We start from the raw sequence: 17,933 nt of genomic DNA, 5'->3' as shown, positions 1-17,933 counted from the left end.
GGCAGCGGCGGCAGGAAGGGATCCGGCCCCGCCGCCTTCCGCCTGACGGAGAAGTTCGTGCTGCTGCTGGTGTTCAGCGCCTTCATCACGCTCTGCTTCGGGGCGATCTTCTTCCTGCCCGACTCCTCCAAGCTGCTCAGTGGGGTCCTGTTCCACTCCAGCCCCGCCCTGCAGCCGGCCGCCGACCACAAGTCCGGGCCTGGGGCGCGCCCCGAGGACGCGGCAGATGGGCGAGCCAGGCGCGGCGAGGAGGGAGCGCCCGGGGACCCGGCGGCCGCCCTGGAGGACAACTTGGCCAGGATCCGCGAAAACCACGAGCGGGCTCTCAGGGAAGCCAAGGAGACCCTGCAGAAGCTGCCCGAGGAGATCCAAAGAGACATCCTGTTGGAGAAGGAGAAGGTGGCCCAGGACCAGCTGCGTGACAAGGCGGTGTTCAGGAGGCTGCCCCCGGTGGACTTCGTGCCCCCGATCGGGGCGGTTGGCCGAGAGCCGGCCGACGCCGCCATCCGTGAGAAGAGGGCAAAGATCAAAGAGGTGAGTGTAGCGTTTTTCTGGGAAGAAAGATCAACCTTTGAAACTCTTAAGACTGTAACGTTACAGTGGAAGGGGACAGAGCGGTTTTTCGCTTCCACCAGGTGCAGTGTCAAACGCTCTTTCGTTTTCCTTTTTTCACTATCATAGTGGATGTAGCCAATGACGAGAAGAGGTTGAATCCCGTTGCTTTGAACTTGCATGCTCTGGTGAGCATAAGGCAAGCGAGGTACCTATTAAACACATGGGCAGGTGGTGCGCAAACGACCTCTTTCACTGGCCAGTCCACGGTTAATCGAGAACACTGACAGGGAAGGCCCCAAACAGCCCCAAAAGAAGGCTTGGACATGGCTTGAAATAAATGCAAAGCATCAAGCACGCAGAATAGCAGGGTTCTAACAGCAAGCCAGCACACCCTGGCGTGGCCTTATTCTGCCAGGTGGCGTCCTGTGTGTGCTTACAGACTATAAAAGGTGAAACCTGAGAACTTCCTATCATAGGGGACACACTGTTGTTTACATTTTAAAAAATGAAGCCTTTAAAAAGCCAGCCTATTGTCTCTGCTTGCATTTTTAGTATTGCCAGAAAAAGAGTATTTTATGTGATGCAACAGGTTGGCCTCCACAGCAGCACAAGGATGACAAAGTTAATCCAGGACAAACATGGACTTTGATAAGTCTTTCATGATTTCTTTCTCATGCTTGACTTGTAACATATGGCTACTTCACTGGCTTAAAGCTGAAGGGGACCTTAAAAGTCATTTAGGACTGTCAATTTAAAGATGAAAGTTGAAAAGCCCCAAAGCCCCAGAACCAGTTAGTGACCAAGTCAGGACTTGAAGAAGCACGGTCACTTGTCACCAGTCAGCAGGCTCTTTGTGGACGTGCTTCCTTCCACCCGCTACTCTCTTGTGTGCAGCTGTGCCAGCCTGGATTTTCACACAGTCCGAGAGCTGTAGGAACCATATTAAAAGCATTTCATCCCAAATCTTGATTCAGATTTCTAAAATGTTTTATGAGGGGAAGTAATATTTTTATCATTTAAAAAATATCACAGAGTCTCTGAAAATAAATTTTGTGTTTTGACATTGGGCAGGTAATCAGAGGAAGCATCCTCATTCCCTCATTTTCAGAGAATAAACAGCATTTTTGAGTTGGTGACGAGGTATTGAGCTGGAGTGGCTGCAGAATGGAGGCTGCCTGATTGTTACAGGATTTATGACTTTACTGTAAAACCAGGTGAATTTGGTTAAGCTGTAACTGAGCAAGTTAAAGTGGATTTGAGTCCCTTTCTGTTTCCCGTGGGCACGAGGAGGTTGCCTTCATCCTTTTGTGCAGATAGCCTCTTTCAACCCCCCATCAAGCCTTTCTACTTTGGGACCCTTCCTTACTCATCGAACCGCAGACTTGAGGGAATGATTTTTATGCATCCTGACAACTTCTGTCTAGCAGATTCCCTTCTCCATGAAATCCCGTCCAGGCTGCCAAGCCAGGAAAGCGGGGAAAAAGCTCTACTTCTCACCAGTCTCCCTCCCCTCGTCATCTTTCATCCTCCTTAATAATCTCCAAACAAAGCCTGTAAGTAAATTAACCCCAAAATGCATGTGTATGTTTCCCTTAGGTTTAAAACAGTGTAATTTACGTGTTTCATGCCGATACATTCCTATGAGCTGCCAGTTAGTGCAGATCACAGTTGTCCAAAGAAATTATTCCAAATACTAAAGGTGCATGGGATCTTAAAACGCTACTGGTACCGACCAATAGTGATTAAAAGTGCAGCAGCAGTGGGAATTCAGGACAGCATATTAACAGTGTGTGTATCTGCCCCTATTAGATCCATGTTATCTGTCTCTCTAAATCAAAAGGTCTTAATTAGCCATGTAAAGAAAATTTATGTAGCCTTCTGTGTCTGTGTGGTGCTAACATCTTAGCAGTTAGATGTTTTGAAACTGCCCAGTCTTGCATAAAGTGGTGGAACTAAATGTGTTCTTTAAAATTCCATGTTGCCGTGAAAATCCAAAAAAGCTAGCATAATTAGCTTCAGTATTTAGTCAAAAGCTAATGGGAAGAAATGGATTATGGTTTTTCATCAGATTAGTTCAGGCAGATGTGCTCCTTTGCAAACCAAAAAAAAAAAAAAAAAAAAAGTAACTCATGTTATTCTGAAACTGTGCTGAAAATGTTCAGTTTTAGAGGGGGAGGGAAAAGAGGGGTTATCCATTGTGAATAGAGTACCCTGCACTTTAACTTCACACTTTTATTTTACTTTTTTTAAAATAGTTTATTATCAAATTGGCATATAAAACCCAGTGCTCTTCCCCACCAGTGCCCTCCTCCATCACCACCACCTCTCTTCCCTCTCCCCCTCCCCCTTCAACCCTTGGTTTTCAGTATTCAGTAGTCTCTCAGGTTTTGCATAACTTCACACTTTTAGAATCAGTTTCTGGCACCACCATGGACATTTGTCATGGACCAGTGGATCTTTGTGTTGGTTTTGATCTTTGCTGTTCTTGTATTTTCTAGTTTTCTTTATATACTTAGGTTTCTGTATTTTCTAGTTTTCTTTATCTACTTAGGTTCTCTACCACACCTGCATGTACTAACAGTTTTATAGTTAAAATTTAGAAGGTATAGGCAAGTCTAATATGTGGAGAGCATAGGCTGTAATTTCTGAGCCAAACATTTATTTTGTAAATTTGGTTTAAAAAGACAGCTAATACTATTTTTATACTGCCAACACAATTGTGTTACTGGCACTGTGGTAAGTTTTTAACACATTTTTGCCATGAGGAGACAGTCATAATTTCAAATAGGATATTGCCTACCACCTTTCACAAAAAGACATTATATGCTTTTCAGTACTAATTTGATGGATGGTAAGTCTTTGATGTAAAACTTTAAGTTGAAATCAAGGCACTCCCCCTCCCCAAAACAACTTTGTAAATAAATCAACTCTGGAATTTCCCTTAATTTTATAATATATAATACATATTTTCATGAGTTTGATCTTTCTAAAATTATACTCAGGTTGCCCTTAATGTAAAAAGCAATGTTAAAATAATGACGTACAGAAGTTAAAATAGCACCATGGAAATTTTTGAAGAATAGTTTTTCTTCTTCCCCCCCACCCCCACCTTTTTTTTAAATCAGGAAGCTCCTTTCTTTGCCTATCTTGTTTGGTTTTGTTTTTTTGAACCTATACAAAGAAGTTGCACTATCCTTTAGGATTAGAGCCATATTCCTAATTTAGAAGATGAATAATTTTGTTTTTAATCTACTGGAATTATGGAGAGTCCTTGAGTAATAGGGGCTGAAGACAGTTAAATGGTCAGAGGGGATTCCTCCTTTCTCAAACTGGAATCTCCTGTTGGAATCTCCACCAACCTAAATGGGGTAGGGGTGAAGGGGCTGCCAGTCAACTTTGGGTCTATCAGGTAAGTGTTTAGGATTGGTTAGCTATGGGGTCACAGCTGTCTCTAGGTTTCTCAAAGCAGCCCTAATTATATGATCATAAGTTTAAAAAAATGTTTATATTGACAGCTAATGGTCGAAGTATATTTTTATGCCTTTCACTAGCCTTATATTGTTCTTGAGTCTATAATTTAAGTCAGCTATTAATGATTAACCCCTTTATTAAAGATGAGATGTAGGAATAATCCACCTTGACAGACTAATACTTTTATTTTGAAACTCAGCTTTATAGTTTACTTGTATGGGTAGTTCTGATGTGGAAAATACTATTTGTAATAATAAAAGCCACAGTTTGAAGACCTGACTCCAGAGGAACTTAAATGCTCTTGGATCACCTTGCCTGTTATGCTCATCCGGGTATGAAACACACTTGATATTAATAATGGGCAAATGCCAGATTCCCTCACTCTTAGGTCTTTCTCGACAGCATGTAGGTCATAGAGTGTTAGTAAAGTTTTTTTTTTCTCTTTAATAAGTAAATTAATATATTCAGATTTCAATGTTCTAAGTACTAGAGTAGATGCTGACTATTGAATATTTATACATCAGAGCACGAAAAGACTGCTAATGGATAATCAATTATGTTCAGCTTAATTTTCTGTAAGCTGTTGATAATCTGTCTGAGAGGAGTATTCTGTCTTCCCCTTTAAACTAGTTAACTTAAGATTCATAGGCCTTAGAATCTGGTTAAGGGTATGAAGAGTGGTAAAAAGTGTATTTGCAAGTCAATGCTTCTGTATTTGTTGGGAGAGCTGGTAAAATAAACCATCCTGAGACATATATCTTAGTATTTCACATGTGCAGTAAGTACCTTTGTATGAAATCTGAATTTGTGGAATTCAGTGGAGAGTTTGCATATTTGTATTGAAGAATTTCATAAGTTATGGTAGCGCACATTCTTCATCAAAGAGAGCCTAAAGCATGTGTCTCAATATCAAAGAGGAGGAATACCCACAGACCAGTAGGAGTAATGTGAGATCAATATACCTGGGCACATCAGAACTGCATTGGACCCTGCTTGTACCCTCTGGCCCAAGAGAGAACCTGTGGCCTTTTAAGCTCTTTATGGTTCTACAAAATTGTTAAAATTTATGTGTTTGTCAAAGATGAGTTTTGATTGGTCAGAATAGGAGCATCCACCCTGTGGGCTCCAGAGATAGTATGAAATGCTTGACCCTCAGCAGACATACATGGTAAAGAAGAAACCAAAATTTGGTAGTTTAAGGAAGAGATTCTTTCTATGGGGAAACTAAGTGATGACTTTTTTCTCAGTTCTTAGCCTAGGGTCTAGTGTTAGTGTTAAATAATTGAACTACCTCTAACTAACCTCCCCCATACACCCCTTAACCCTCACTCCCAAACCTGTTTAATGATCCTTTACACAAACTATGCAAGTTTTCTGTGTTACTAACAATATGCCATAAAAATGATAACTTTCTGATTTTTAAAAGTAAACATATACTCCAAGCCATAAAATGTTGTATCTGTATGAGTCCTTAAAGAGAGCTCGGCTTATTTATTTTATAGTAGATGCAACTGAGATGCAAAGATTCTTCTGGAAATCACATTAGGGTTGAGCTGAGAATGGAAGCCCTAACTTAACATGCTCACTGTCTTACCATGACTTGCCTCCTAAATAAAATGCCACTGAAGCATATAAATGGACTGGCCATCTTCATTATTTGAAGACCTTAATATAGAATGAGCACAAAACACAATTCTGCAGTATTATAAATTGGAGTTTATATTAGTGAAATTACATTAACTATAGTCATTCTTCTTTAAATCTTCTTAGTGACATGATTTAGAAGACCTCTTCTTTTTAAAACCACTTGGGAAAAAGTTTGATAAGACATTTTTTTTCCTCTTTATAAAGATCTGCAGGAAGCAGAGGCATTTGTAATCATTCAGTTGGACATTCTTTATGAAGAGAGGTGGGGAGACAAAAGGGAGGGAAAAGAGAAGTGAGGCAGCTTAGAGAAAAGGAGTATGACAAGGTGTGCGGAAGCACTTTCAGACTATAAATGTGCATACTCTTTTGACATTGTATAATGTGTAAGAGAATAAATGATAGTTGGCCTGCAGGATAGTATTTTTTAAAAAGTAGACATACATTTAAACACTACACCACGGTGGGCTCTATACTGTGGGAGCACAGTTCTCTTTACCCAGGCAGGTCTTGGAGAGTCTCCAGATGCCCTTGCCCACTCCTGCCCCATCCACTTCAGCGCTATGGGGGTGAGAAGGGCTGGTCTGGAGGCAGATGGCTGGAACCTGAATCTCTTCCTTTATAAGCTCATTGACTTTAAAGAAATTGTAATTTAACCTTTCTGAGCTTCACTTCTCTCATTTGTAAAATAAAGACAATAATGGCACCCATTTTGTTGGATCAGAGGTCTTAAATGAGATCATCCACACCAAACACTTAGAATGATATTAGGCATACCGTGAATGTACAATAAATGGCCAATTGTTATTGTTGTTATTAGTCGCTACCTAAAGCCATCAATCTAAGATTGTTTAATACTTAGAAACAATCTTAGAAACTAAGTATTGTTTCATACTTTTTAGTAAATCATGAAGTGGGTAATGATGTTTCAAAATGTTACGAGAAACAGTTCAGATTAAGTTTAGTACTTAAAAGGGTATATTTCCAGTTCATCAAGATGATCTTTCCAGACAGCTATGATTTTATTGTGTTAATGTCAGCTCTGATTTTCTCAGATTCCTTCTGAGTTCCAAAAAACTTCAGGTATGTTTAAAATGGTAGACTTTTTCAGCTTCTGTACTTCAAGTATTTGTTAAAGAATTAGTCTCTTTCTCATAGTCAAATATGCTTATTCCTGAAGTGCCATAAATATGCTTATTCCTGAAGTGCCATCTACTCAGAGCATAGTCCTGGAGTTACCTCTTAGGCATTGAAACTGTTCCCCAAAATAGAGAGATTCAGAAAGTGCCTTTTCACCAGTTTTACCTTGGAGGAATGTTTTTGAGAAATGAGAAGAAAATTATTTTAGACTCTACAGAAATTTACTTTTCATGATCAGTGCTATAATCAGAGCTCAGTCTATCCCCTAATAATCAAAATTCACATAAAGCAGTTATACTTTGTAACTCAAAGGTTTTGCCCTTTGAGAGCCATGAATTGAGATTTATTAGGGTTTCTGGCCCAGAAAGACCTCTGAGATCCTGAAGCCCAGTAGTCATTTTCCATGAGAAACAGGGCCCAGTGAGCTGTGACTTCCTGAAATTCCCCCCAGTGCACTAAAGTCAGAGCCGGGAACTGCCTCTCAGCCTGAAGGCCCCACTCTGCCTGTGATTTCTTGACTCTAATGAGAACATATGTGTTGGAGGCTGGCTGGCCTGGCCCTCCCTCCTCCACAGCCCTGAATGGCAGGCCAGCAGTGAGAAGCCCCACTGAGACCATCCTAGAGGGAGACCAACATCTTTGAGTGGTAAGGTGTTGCCTGAGAAAGCAATGCTGGCTAATCCCTTTGCTCTGAAGAAGGGGCAGCACTGCCCTACCCCCATTGGGTCCTGATAAAGACTTCTGTGATCATTAGGTACTTGAAAGAAAACCAAATGAGATTAAGGCTTAAGAGCATTTAAAAGATGCTGCCCTCCATTCCATTCTTGAATACTCTGGCAGTTGCATTAGGTACATTAATGCCCAGGAGTAGCACAGATAATCCAGAACAGAGATAATGAAATTAAAAAGTCCAATATCCTTTGTATTCACTTGTCTTTTGTAACTAGAATGCCTCCCTCCATCACATCCTTTTTTCAATCTGTTTGTCTCCCTGGTTCTTAAGCTTATCAAAGGCCCAGTTCCTGATTTGCCCCACTGCTTTCCCATCACTCTTGCTCTGCATCTGTTCATTTAGTGACACTCAGGCCATATTACAGTAACTTTCCTTCGCACTTCTTCACGCTTTTGTATGTGGCTTTCCCACTTGCTTGTCCTGTCCCCATTCCTTAGTGTGAGGGCACTTAGTGTGAGAGGAGGTATGGAAAAGAGGGGTGAGGACATGAGGAAGGATGCCAGCTTCTGCCGGGGGCGTCTAATAACAGCGTGCCACCTGCTGACACCCGTTTTACTGCAAACTAGCAGCGATACCTGTTTGCCAAGGCTGCGGGTTTATGAGGAAGGGTGTGGCCAAGAGGCATGTACACGGGCTGTGAACTGGTGGAGGGTGAACTTAAGCCATGCGAAGACCATGAGCTATTGCTGGAATCTGTCTACCCAATCCTTTCTTTCTTACTGAATGGTCTTTTCAAAATCCTATGAGAAACACTTGGTTTTTCTAAGGGTCCAGAAGGTCCAGAGATAGGAGGCCAGAGCTCATGATCCATGCTGGAGGTAGCCATGTTCAGATTCTCTGAGCTGATGTTTAGGCATGATTGTCTGACCCTAGTTCCCCTTTCACAACAGTGTGTGTTGGAACTATGTAAAGTGTGTATTTCTTCACTGACTCTGTCAGGGCATAAGGCAAAAGGATAGCCCTGTGGAATGACTAAAGAAGCACAGGGTGTTTTCCCAGTCTTAAAATCTCATTCCCAGCTGCCTGAAATTTCACCATCAGTGCCTCTATGAAAAGATGTATTGCTTCTTAAAGGCTGCTGTTAAAAGTATATCACTCAAGTTGCCCAGCAGAAATTATTATACTTTGAGATTTGTCTTAGCAAGGGTGAGAATAGGTTTGCAGAAGAAGGAAGTATCTTTCATTGTCTTATTTCATTACAAACTAATGCTGGCCTGGCGATGGGGGAAGGGGGGATATTTGGAAGTACAGAGAAATAGAAAAAAGAAAAAAATATCCTTCACATTCCTATCATTTAGTCACAGGTAGTATCAACACTATTCCACCCCAACAGATAGGGTTCCCCCCATAGTTATAAATGTGTCATCTTATGATAACACAAGATATGAAATAGAAGCATCATAGTTTGTTTAACCATTCCTTCGGAACTGAACATTTAGATGATGTCCAGTTTTTATTTTCATAAAAAACATGCTGAGAAAAACACCTTTGTCCATTAAGTCTCCATCCCATTTTTTATTGCTCTCACCCTCCATAGATAGGATTTCCCCTTGAATTTCTAGAAGAGGAAATGAATGAGTCATGGGATCATAGTACATTTTGAGGGATTATCTTCCAAAAATAATTTATGCTCCCACTTGTAGTGACTGTGACTGTAGTCTATTGAATCTGTAAATTTTATAGGTGATGAAACAGTATCGTGTATATTTAATTTGCTTTCATTTGAGCAACAATTTCTTCTGTGTAGGTTGACAAGTTGCATTTCCTCATTGTGAGTTGGATAGAACAAGGAAGTTATTAAAGGGGCAGGATTTAGGGAAAAGGCAAAGCATGGAAACTTAAGGAGTGGGGTGTCCATCAGAGAAGGTGGATCTAACAAGCTGGCTAGTTAGATATGGGCTCCCAAAGGAGGCAAGGTCCTGTAAAGTGATAGACAGCATTGTATTAAAAAAAAAAAAAAAAAAAAAAAAACCAAGGTAAAATCTGCCTCTTCTCTGAGTTGGACACTTAGAATAAAAAAGTACTCTTTATCAATAGGAGTACTTACCAAGCACCTTGGAGCAGGCTGCTTTCCCGCAGCTAGCACCCAGCCAGCTTCCGTTAGCTCATCTTCATTGTTAAGTGCTAGTTGGGCTTTTGCATCAGATATTGGCCTCGTCTGGGGAAGGAGAGAAGGATCCTTCTTTTAAAATCATCAGAATGGTTTCTTAATATTTTAAGATTACAGTTGAAGATCAAAAATAGTCCAAATAGAATTTCAGAAGTAATTCTAGTGATACCAGAAAATGGCAAGTCTTACAAAGTTGAATTCTTACAGAAGAAAAATTGTTATTTTTTAGAGGCATTTAGTGTTTTAAATATGTTAAATATGCATTTTGTGTAAGGTATTTTGAATGCAAGAAAAACATGATTTGCTTATGAAATTTGGGCTTTTTGCTTTTAGCTACTCGTTCAAATAATGTGCTTTTAGTAATGCATTCTTACGATATTGAGGAGATGCACATTTCAAAATGTATTTTTACTCTGACCTTGGTTAATTCATAAAAGTCTGCCAAATGCCAGAACTGTTTCAACTCGGCTTTGAAACTGCATTAACAGGGTGAATAACGATTGACATAAATGTACTATATTATTTTTATAAATTGTGGTTTGAGATGATAGTAATTTTAGAATGTTTTGGATGCTGTTCTCTGAGACATGTTATTTTTGTAGTCAACTAGCAGTGGTGAATGTTATAATGTATCTAGTGAACTACAGGTTTTCATCTCATAATTAGAAATGTTTCAGCAATCCATACTGTGTCCTCAGGAGTTATTGGCCCGAGTCAGCAAGTTTATAAGGCATTCTTATTAAGTGTAAAAGGAACTTTACTTAGTAATTGGTGTGTATTTAATACATGTGTACATTTACTCATATTAAGCATTTTGGTTAGTCTTCATTATTTAATTCACCTAGGGATTACTTAATTTTGAATGTGTGATGAAGAATTTAGTAGTTTAGAAACAACAACACGAGGTGGGGTAGGTAATTTGAGAAGCATAAAAAATGAAGATGACTTATTAACTACGGCTATAAGCTGTTTTTAGCAGTTAGGATGAATAAAAATTAGGATTTAGTAAGTGGTCTATCAATAATAAGATCAAGCCATAGCATAGGTTAGAAGTACTTGTTTTCTCTTACTCTAAGCGAACCGTGATGTTGGCTTTTCATTGTCATGAATCGGTTCCAGGACCAGCATGTTGAGAGTAGGATAGAGCTTCCCTCTTAGGCACCTAATGGTGCCCAGGTAACTCTGGGCCTTGCCCATAATAGGACTCAGTAAATATTTGTTCAATGAATGTGCTTATTTAAGCAAACATACCAAGAAGAGTTACTCAAGTTAAGTGTGACACACATACCCCCACTTTATATAATCACATAGTCCGAAAATGGTGTCCACTCATCTTTGAAGCCCCTTCTATGTATCTTCATAGGCTACAAGCCCATTGTCTTTTGAGGGAAAGCTTGATACTTTATAACAGTCAAAAGTCATTCAGAATCAGATCTAGTGAAGAGAGATTACTCAATGTAGGAAACACCATTCCTATTTTAAAGTCTTTTCACAATGATTTATAAAATGAAAACCTGTATTCATTTTCTTATATGATTTGTAAGCTGGCTGTTAAGATTTTTCATAAAAAAATCTTTTGACCAGATGTAATACTGCTGAAATAAATATAGATACTTGTGAGATATTTTTGAAAGTTAACACTTAATTGAATATAAAAGTTTGTTTTGTTTAAAAGTTAGTCTGCTTTATGTTTACATTCAGTATTTCAGTTTTCAGGTATGTGATTTTTAAATTAAGTAGGGTCCTCATTCATTACTATTATTATCTAGAGTTGTAGACTACATTTATAGGCAGTTGTCATTTTTCTTAGATTTCAATTTTCTACATAAGACACCGAATTAAAGTTGGTTTGGGTCTCTCCCCTCCTGCTCCCTCCAGCAAATATTTTTGAGACAATGATGTTTTTGTAAGTAATGTTTACAGTACCACCCCAAAATGAAATGAAAAGTAATAGGTTAGGAGTTATTTTCCACTAGAGAAATTATAATTTAATAAAAATTTCTCTGTAAGAAGGTGTGATATTTTGCAAAAGAACCTTGGTCTTCTGTTTCCCAATTTAGTATTTTGTAGCTCCTGAAAAGGGCTGTCTTCTATAATAATTGCATGGTAGAAGCTCTGTGAGTTTTATTAATTTGCAAATGGTGCCTTTTCTAATTCATTCTGCAGATCACTATTACACTAATTTTCCGGAAACATCACTTCTCTTATCTATCTTGGAGGTGTTAGTGGGCCTCTGCTTCGTAGGGAGTAGAAATTCAAACTTTAGCCAGTCTCAGAATACCTTGGAGGGCAAGTTAACACACACAGACTGCTGGGCTCTGCCCCCAGAATTCCTGATTCAGTAGATCTGAGTGGGCCCTAGCATTTGCATTTTTAGCATGTTCCCAGTTGATGTTGATACCGCTGGTCCAGTGATGAGAGTGTGAAAAACATTTCTCTAGAAGGAAGTCTCCATTCCTTGAGTTGGCATTCATAGTCTTCTATAAATCTGCCTCTGTTTGCTTCTTGAATCATACCTCTTAAATTAGGAAAGACTTTAGCTTTAGTTAAACTGAACTAAACTGCTTTAGCTAAACTTGCATAGGTACTGTCTCCAAAACACCTGTTTTGCCGTGTTTAGTTAATTCCTCTCAATTGGAAGGTCCTCTTATTTGCTCAGCACCTATGTCGCCCTTGAAGCCCTTTCTCACATTTCCAGCCTTCACTGATCTCTCCCTTTTCCACATTCTCATGGCATCTGTTATCTCTGTCTTTGCCTTGTGGGTTGCTAATTTCATGGGCATATAAGTTATTTTCCAACTACATGTTAGATCCCCCAAGTGTGGGACACCTTTTTCTATTCCACAGGTTCATGGCCCAGAATTAACAATGGAGGCCAGTTTGTCTTAAATGTAACCAAATTGAGAAACAACTTAAGTATATCATCAAAATTATAGTCAGACTGTGAAGCACTGTGGCAGAGCAAGAAACCCTTGTGAGTCTCCCTTTCCACACCTGTGAAATGGGGCTAACATTTCTCTTGTGCAGAGTCCTTGTGAGAATTGAAGTAGAAAATGTATGTGAATCTCTCAGCAAAATACCTGGCACATAGCATTCATTATCCAGTAAAGAGTATTTATTTATCAGTAACTAGGGATTGGCTGGAGTAGTAAGCTTAGACTTTTGTTAAGAAAGCAGTTGTTGGTAAGTGGTTTTGAGAAGTCATTTCCAGGAAAGAAAGGAAGCTTTGGCTGCAATATTGTTCAATTAACCAATGCTGGCTCGCTTGTATTTTCTGCTGTTACCCCCGTACTTTGTTGTTGTTGCCAAAATTCCCACTTCCTGTGGCAGGAAAGTAAGCATTGTTTTGCCTTGTTTCAATTGTTATCTCACAGAAGCGATGCTCATCCTTGGGAAGACCAGGGAGGGGGTGACTATTTATCAATGGCCTTACCTCTAGCTTCCTGGCCTGGTATGTTACACAATGCTCAAACTGGGGGAGGAGAAAAAAGGCAGAGGAGAATGAAATCTGGAGATACACCCTAAAGGCATGGAAAGAAGTGTTTTGTGAGCTGAATGGCTGAAAATGTTTCATTCAGAGATAGCTACATGTATAAATTTAGCTCAATAATTAGGCATATGGTGCTTTCATTTAGGAAGTATCTACACCCTTTGTGATAAGATCCGTTGATTATTAGAGCTGCTGCAGCTTTAACCACGTCTGCAGCCGAGATTCCTAGTGCATTTAAAACAAGAATTGAAGAGTGAAATGGAAAATGGAACTAATAATTTGTTCTTGGTTGGTTTTAATCTGCTCTTTATTAACTTTGTAGCTTATGCCTGGAGGATTAGATTTGGAAACAGAACATCAACTACTGTTCTAAAAGTTTACTTTTATTGGAACATTATATTCTTAAAGGCTTTCTGAAGAACATTTTAACTGAATTTAGTCTTAACCTAAGAAACAAGAGTTAAGTTCTTATGATTCAACCTAAGATAATAGAAGGCTTTTGATTTAATGGTTTTATTTTTTATTTTTAAGTTACGTCATGTTAGATTTCAAAGTAGTATTTATTTAATTAAAACTGATTAGTATAGAGAGTGAAAGGTATTCTTTGCTGACTGCAACTGTTTTAGTCTCCTTTTTTCCTATCTGTTTTTTTAAAAACCCCCCTCCCTCCTCCATCTATGTGTTTCAGTCTTAGAATTTTAAATCTACCTGACACTGGTGTTAAGGAAAAAAGGAAAAGCTAAAATCAAAAGACTTGCATTTCCTGTGCCTTGACAGTGTTTCCAAAGTTGGTTGAAATTGAATAGACAATAATTTTATAAATAGGAGAGAGCCCTATTCCAAGATATAGCATAGTGTGATGAACTAAAATACAGAGGTTTAAAAAAAAATTGCCCTTGGGGGAGATGCTGTCCATCTATTTCTTTCTTGGTGCTTCTTTAATGTAGATCTGTGAGAATATGCCTGTAAATCTGGGATTCAGTGTAGTTGCTTCTGTGGTTGTAGTTCTCCACCCACCTGTGGTCTGGAGAATTACACTCTAGGTTTTCATAAAGTAAAGGCACTAGAATTTAGGCATTTTGAAAGGACTTCTTTGTGGACCAGAAGTTTTAACCTATACTACCAGGTTTGAGTTAACTGACTATGGATTTCTCATTAGGAAAACGAATCTGGATGTATGTGTTCTTGATAAGTAAAAGCTCTGACCTAATTCTTCTAGCTTGCCTTTGATGTGGTAATAGAGGTTTAGGATTTTATGGCCAAATATGCCATAGATAAAACTATTAGTTTTAGCTGTATTAAATTAGCTTAATTTAGCTATATTTTTCTTTCATACTTTTTAATGTTCATTTGTTTTTGAGAAAGAGAGAGAGAGAGAAAGAGAGAGAGAGGCAGCATAAGCAGGGGAGAGCCAGGGAGACAGGGAGACAGGGAGACACAGACTCCTAAGCAGGTTCCAGGCTCCGAGCTGTCAGCACAGAGCCCAATGTAGGGCTCAAACCCATGAACCATGAGATCATGACCTGTGGTGAAGTCTGATGCTTAACTGACTGCACCACCCAGGCACCCCCCCCCTTTTTTTCCATACTTTTCACCCATACTATTAGTCATCTTTCATCCTTTTGTGTTTTCTTTCACAGAGAGGTAGTGCTCATGACACAAAGGTAAATAACAGAAGACTAGCAGAAGTAGGATGTTAACTAGTCACCTTAATCATCAAGAAGGGATTATGCTTATCAGCAGTGACTCCTGCTTTCCTGGAAGCTTGTGAGGTGAATTCCAGACATTAGCACTGGTGAATAGACAGATCACCTTTTCCCTGACCTGTGGGGCCCTTGCTGCAAGGTCTTAGAATTCCTTACAGAGAAAGCTGTCTATTACATGATTGGTTAGCATATCTGTGGGCCTTTAGCTCTCGTGGAATGGCTGGAAGGCTATCTCAGGAAGGAATGCCTTTGATTAATTTGAAATCTCGGGCATCACCATAGAGTTCTTAGGGCTTTCCAAAGCACTGGGGGATTTTTGCAGACAGCACTTTCAAGAGCTGATCTGAAGGTGGTAAACTAAACTGGCAGGGAGGGAAGGTCCTTTCTCCATCTCTAGGTGAGATCACTGCTCTTGTACTTCACTCTGGAGTACCCTATCTTCACAGACCCCAGGGGCACAGAATGCATTAGTGAGCATAAAAGAGAATGTCTGTATATAATGCATCCTAGACTTTTCCATCATTGTATAAGAAGACCCCCCTCCTTGTTAGCTATTTCTTTCTTCTATTTGCCTGAATATTTGAAATAACACATTTATTCCTTAAATGACTTAAACTTCAGCTATTAATTTGCAGGCATATTTAATTTATGAAGAATAACAATAACAATACCCATCAATATTCTCTTTATCTAGGTTTAAAACAGGTAGCAGTTAGGACCACACATTTAGTTAAAAATATACTTTCTCGACTATACTCTATAATATGCTTCCTTCTTTCTTTTTGTTCTGAGAAGAGTCTCTTTAGTGATATTCTCTGTAGCTTGATCTATAGATAATTAAAACAACGAATAGCTAGATTTTTCAATCTCATCTTTACATGGATTTAGTCTCTTTTATCTGTAATTTTAATTCTAGAGGGGTGAAAAATATGAAAGTAATTATAGCATACCACTGTTGAGTGTTTACATCTTATTAGCACTGTGCTAACCACTTTATGTACATAAACTTGCTTACTTCTCAAAACAGCCCTGAGACTTCAGTCTTAGTTTCCCCTTTCTTTACACATAAGAAATTGGGGTCAGTAAGGGTTATGAAAATTGCATGGGGACACAGAGCTTCTGGGTGTCTCACCTAGGACTTGACATTGGGTCTGTCTGGCCCTGGCACAAATCTTCCCAAGACCGCATTCACTCCTGGTGAATGCACCCACCTCCCCTTGCCTTGGCGTCCTTGAGGATCTTACCTGTTTTGACCAAAGAACTGGGAGTCACTGGAGTCACTTCTTTGCCTGAGAAGTAAGGGGGAGGCAGGAGCATGAGGGTTGATGATAGATATTCCATGTCAGCTTGTGGCAAACATGCTAGGTTTGGTTTTTCATCCTGGTTTTCAGTTTTTTGTGTTGTTTTGTTTGGGTTTTACACTTAATTCTGAAAGTAAAACCCATGATCAGTTTCTATGGAAAAGCTTCTCTTAATGGTATTGTGATCCACATTAAGCACATGTTTACTAGTGTATATTAATGTACATATATATGTTATACATGATTATGTGTATGTATATAATTATTTAAAATTATAGTTTAAGCATTAATGAAAATGATTGGGAGTCCTGGAAAGTTGTTTAAGTCAAAATGGAGAGAAAAAAGACAGTCTCTGAAAAAAAGTCTAAATTTTCTTCCTTTTCGGGACACCTGGGTGGCTCAGTGGGTTAAGCATTGAACTCTTGATTTCAGCTCGGGTCATGATCTCGTGGTTCGTGAATTTGAGCCTCATGTCAGGTTCCGCACTGTCAGTGTGAAGCCTGCTTGGGATTCTCTCTCTCCCTATCTCTCGGCCCCTCCCCTACTCATATTCTCTCTCTCTTACTCTCTTTCAGAATAAATAAACTTAAAAAAAAATTGCTTCCTTTTCTCCCCTTACTCTTAAGGCAACTATGACTCCTATATTTTAGAATGAATAATCTTACAACTATTTAATTTTTAAGGGAGACATTTCATAAAGCATGACCATAATAAATAAAATATTAATTTTTAAATTCATAATGAGGTATATTACCAAAAGAGATTTGTGAGTCAAAGTAAGCATCATTCCTGACTTGATACTCAGATTTTATATAGAAGTAACAACAGCACATGTTTAACTGGTGCTCAGTAACGATACGTTGGACAGTATAACACTTTCTAAAGTATATGTAGGTGGAGCAGTACAGTAATCATTCCCATCCAAATGTTTTTAAAAAACAACCTTAATATTAATATTCTAAAATAAGCCAAATTAAGAAACATTTCCAACAGTACTCTTTCCAGAAATACTTGGGAGTATTTCCCTGTACATAGAACTGGAGAGACAACAGTCAGCAAGGCATATGTGACCAGTGCCAATCTGGAATCCAAATGGATAGGGAGGAGAAGTGTGGTAAGTGTTCTATTGGGGGGAGTGCAGGGTGCAGTGGGAAAGTGTGGTAGGGACAGTTAGCTCAGATTTAGGAGTTTCAGAAATACTTTCTAAAAGTAGTAGAGTATTAAAGATGAGCAGAGACTAGCCACTTGAAGAGCAGGAGGAAGGGTGCGCAGAATGGGGAGAGGCATGTGTGAAGGCCCTGAGGGTAGGCCAAAATCTGAACCAATTATACATTTGAGAAGCAAGTGCTAAGAAATAAGCCAGAGAACGAAAGTAGAGAACGGATCTCACAGGTGTTTGGACTTTAACTTGAGATCACTGGGAGCAGTGAAAGAGTTTTAAATTGGGGGAAATAATCTCAAATGTGCATTTTTCGATAAGATTGGAGTCAGACACATGTTGGGCTTTGCAGTAATCCAGGTGAGAGGTGATGATGGCTTTTTTAACAAAGGGGTAGGGGGGAGAGCCAAAGTGGACAGATTGTTGAGGTATTTAAAAGCTAACATTTATAGAACTTTATGAACACTTACATGGAGACAGAAAAAGGAAGTAGAGTCAAAGTGCTTGAGTGCCTGGTTTTTGTGCATGGGGTAATGGTTGGGACAATTCAAAGAAGAGGAGTAGAGAAGTATGATGGATTTGGTTTGGGGTATTTTGCATTAAATGAGAAAGATGTCCAAGGGT

The 17,933-nt window shown here is 39.2% G+C and overlaps 1 protein-coding gene across 1 annotated transcript in view; it reads left to right on the top strand.

Annotated features, from left to right (window-relative positions):
* MAN1A1 (mannosidase alpha class 1A member 1) overlaps positions 1-17,933 on the top strand; it is a gene marked incomplete at its 5' end in the record, with an annotated part of 170,800 nt that continues 152,867 nt past the window's right edge. The window contains one exon of the mRNA XM_029943218.1: positions 1-534. Coding sequence (XP_029799078.1) covers positions 1-534 — 534 coding nt within the window. The remainder of the gene's footprint in view (positions 535-17,933) is intronic.

This window comes from Suricata suricatta, chromosome 7, assembly GCF_006229205.1.
Source record: "Suricata suricatta isolate VVHF042 chromosome 7, meerkat_22Aug2017_6uvM2_HiC, whole genome shotgun sequence".
In the NCBI taxonomy this organism is placed as follows: Eukaryota; Metazoa; Chordata; class Mammalia; order Carnivora; family Herpestidae; genus Suricata; species Suricata suricatta.
This window is presented reverse-complemented; position numbering and strand designations above follow the sequence as displayed.